Raw genomic sequence first — 3,810 nt, forward strand, 5'->3', positions numbered from 1 at the left:
GTGGTTGGAGAAGAGTCCTACAGACTCAACCACCTCTTAAAAGAAGGAAGATCTCCCCCAAAAAAAGAAAGATCTCCCCCAAAAAAGAGGATTTTGCTGCTGTCTGATGGGTAAGTGTCACTTTGGAGATGGTTGGGGACATCTTGACAAGGAGAACCGGTGGCATCGTGACCACTGAGATATTTTTTTCCAAGTTTAAAGATGAAGGGTTGTTAAATTTGGGGGGGGGTGTTGGGGTCTGTCCATGGTGGTCCCACCTGTCATGGGGTTGGGTTGGGTTGGGTTGGGTTGGGTTGGTGACCCTACTTCAGAAATGCTTCCAGGTTCTGCATCTGCTACGTGGATGGATTCAAATTAACTCTCAATAAAGAGAAAGCAGCAAGAAGACACCAAAAGTGCTTCCCAACGCCGTTTCTGAGCAGGTGGACATCATCAGAGGGTTCCTCCATCACCAACTTCACCATAAGGCTTTGGTTTGGGTTTGGAAGGGTGAGGAACAAAGTTGGGGGGGACACCAGGTCATGTCCCATCAAGGGTATGGGTTAGAACCTGGAGTTTTGGGGATGAAATACCAGTTCCTGGTGGGTAGGAAGGTTGGTTGCTTCTCCTTTGGCCATCCCAGGAGTGGAGACACCAACCTGAGATGTCAAAGCTCGTGGTGGAGCTCTGGTGTCTACGTTCTCGTACGTAGAAATGAGCTTCAGTGCCCTGGAGATGGACATTAAAGTCCAAAGCTTGTTAGAGAGTGACTCATCCCTTCCTGAAATTAACATCCAAAGGAGGTGAGAACTTCTCTCTGATGTTCCTCCTTCCTCCACCCATCTTGACATCTTTGATGTGTTCACCTCACTGCAGGAACAAGAGAAGCTGGAGAAGCTGCTGCCATGGCCTCTGCTTCATCTAGAGCAAAGAAAGATGTAGAAGAAAGTACCCACCACACCATCCTGCACCATTGGCCAGATCCTGGTCACCTGGGTTGTGACCCCACCATCTGCAGAGGTGGCACAGCCCGATCCTGGTCGGAACGAGGAAGATCTGGAGATGTTGAGGTGTTTGGTCACCAAAATTGGCTCAGGAAAGGAAAATTCCAACCAAAAGAGCATTTGGAGCATTTAGTGGAGAAGCTGAAGCTCTTGTGTCTGGATGGAGGCAAGGAGGAGAAGGAACATCTCTGCTCATGGTGCAAGAGAATGGTCACCTTCAAGGGTGGTGCAAGAACATCCAGCTGTGATGGACCAAGAGCTCATGGAGGTCCTGTAGAAGAACCCACCCAGGAGGACAGGGTGAGCTCCATGACCTCATGGTTTCTTTGAGGTTCTCAAGATCACAAACTCCAAGTGTCCCATCATTCCCCACCCCACCTCTAGACACCCTTCCAAACCATCTTTTATCTTCTTCTAGGAGCAGATACGTGGTGACCTGGAGAAGCTCCAGAAACAAAAGGAAGAGCTTTTGGAATTGAAAAGAAGTGGAGAGAGGAGATGCCAAGAGTATTTGGTAAGGAGCCATCACCTAGAAGAAATGGAGATGTTGGACCAACGTGGTCCATGTTGTCATTGTCTTTCCACGTCCCACAGACACAGACCGAGGTCCAGAGGCAGAAGATCGTGTCTGAGTTTCGAGAGCTGCGCCGGTTTCTGAAGGATCAAGAACTTCTCCTCCTGGTTCAACTGGGAGAGTTGGACAGAGAGATGATGAAGAAGCAGGAGGAAGAGGAGACCAAGATGTCTGGGGAGATTTCACTCCTTGACATCCTGATCTGTGAGATGGAGAAGAAGGTTGAGGAACCTACGAGTGGATTCCTGCAGGTCAGATGTTCTACTGGGCAAGATGCTTCCATCTTGGGTCTGATGTCACCTTGGCTGGATTCTTCTTTCACTTTTGGGATGGGAAGACCAAAATTTGGGGGCTTTTCTTTCTTCTTCTGTTCCAGGATGTCCAGAGAGCTGTGGACAGGTACGTGCTCTTCCACCACCCACATCTCAACGGTGGAGGAAGGTTCACAGGCAACATCCTCACGGTTTCTGGGACAGAGATGGAAGTTTTGGTAGCTCAGACAGGGTTTGAAGTGAGGTGTGGAGATAAGAAGTTGCCCCTGAACCTCAGTGTGGGGACACCATGAGAGGAAGCACCCTAATTCTGGAGGTCCTCTTGGCCACCAGGGCAATGGGGAACCAAGTGTCCTCCTGGGCTGAGCTAGTTGGCATCTCCAAGCCTGGATCAGAAGGACATTTTGGGGACAACCAGCTCATCCATCATCCCAGTGGTGCCAAGGGAGGAGGGATGGTCCCAACATCTCACGCCATCGTGACGAGTCCCGTATCTTAAGAGGAACCATTTGCATCCAGGTGGGATGTGGGCAGTGCCTGGAGGACAACAAAGACCTTCTCAGACCTCGAGAAGAGGCTCCACGTCATTTCTCAACAGAACAATGTCCTCAGAGAGACCCTGAGGAGATTTCAAGGTACTGTGGAGCATGATGAGGTCGGTTGGTGGGGTCTCTCTCCACCATGATGGGTGGGGACAGCTCTGCCTGCTGCTGGTTTTCCTGGTTTTCCAGGAAAAACACAACTGGGCCAAGAGTGAGTGGAGTTACCAGCTGGAGAACGTGATGTCCAACCTTTGTCCTTCCTCCTCTAGATGTTTTACCATCTGAACTGGAGAAAGAGCAAGGACCATCTCTAGGAGGAGATGGACCAGGTGAGATGTTTTTTTGGAGGAGCAGCTACAAGGGAAGGTTCCAGCAAAGTCATTTTTTAGCCAAAATAGCACTTAAAATGGGTGGGAAATGATGAGTTGAGGTCAATTGAAGAACCTCATCTTGAGGTTCAAGAACCTCATCTTGAAGATACAAAGGAGCTCTTGCCCACTCCCCCAGCATGAAGACATGGAGATGTTTCTGCTCCCAAGCTCAGGACGTTGGCAGATCATAGAATGGGTTGGGTTGGGTTGGGTTGGGTTGGGTTGGGTTGGAAAGAACCTTCAAGATCATTTAGTTCAACCCCCACCTTGAGATGATCTTCTACTGGACCAGGTTGCTCAAAGCATCATCCAACCTGGGCTTCAACACTTCCAGGGAGGAGCAACCACAGCTTCTCTGGTCAACCTGGTTCAGTGTCCTCACACACTGAGGATGGGGCTTGTCCCACCTGGACCAGGGCTTTATTGGAGGGGGTGGGTGATGTCCTCCTCCAACACCATGTTCTTCTCCATCCTTGACAGCATTTGTGACTCTGGACCCTGCCACCTCCAACCCTCAACTCATCCTGTCCCGGGACCGGCGAGGGGTGAGATGGACAGATGAAGAACAAGATCTACCCACCACCCCTCAACGATTCGATGTCTCCTGCTGCGTGATGGGCTACCAAGGCTTCACCACGGGGAGACACTGGTGGGAGGTGGAGGTGGCCAAAAGCAGGACCTGGGCGGTGGGGGTGGCCCGATGCTCCGTGTCCAGGAAGGGTTGGGTTGAGTCTCAACCAGAGAAGGGGATCTGGGTGGTGGGACGGTGTGGGAACCAATATCGCGCCTTCACTTCCCCCATCACCACAGTGGAGAAACTGGGAGGGTGGGGGTGACACTGGACTATGATGGGGGACAAGTGACATTTCACTTCTCCAAGCAGGAGCCCCCCATCTTTACCTTCCACAAGGTCTCGTTTGGTGGAGAAACCATCTTCCCTTTCTTCTGGGTGGGGAGATGGTCCCACCTCCACCTCTACCCATGAGGGTTTGTTTTTCCCCCTCTCCACATCTTCTGGGCATCAGGTGGTGGGACCATGTCCCAGAGGTGACATCACAACTCCCCCCT

At 51.2% G+C, this 3,810-nt stretch overlaps 1 protein-coding gene across 1 annotated transcript; it reads left to right on the forward strand.

Annotated features, from left to right (window-relative positions):
• Positions 1-884: 884 nt before the first annotated feature.
• Positions 885-3,727, forward strand: LOC104524193 (zinc finger protein RFP-like). Its single transcript, XM_010166984.2, is given in 8 exon segments — positions 885-1,283; positions 1,402-1,497; positions 1,578-1,808; positions 1,934-1,956; positions 2,349-2,464; positions 2,641-2,700; positions 3,223-3,549; positions 3,552-3,727. Coding segments are annotated over 8 exon segments (1,428 nt in total).
• The last annotated feature ends 83 nt before the right edge of the window (positions 3,728-3,810 follow it).

Source organism: Antrostomus carolinensis, unplaced genomic scaffold (assembly GCF_000700745.2).
Source record: "Antrostomus carolinensis isolate BGI_N321 unplaced genomic scaffold, ASM70074v2 scaffold48454, whole genome shotgun sequence".
NCBI classification, from domain to species: domain Eukaryota; kingdom Metazoa; phylum Chordata; class Aves; order Caprimulgiformes; family Caprimulgidae; genus Antrostomus; species Antrostomus carolinensis.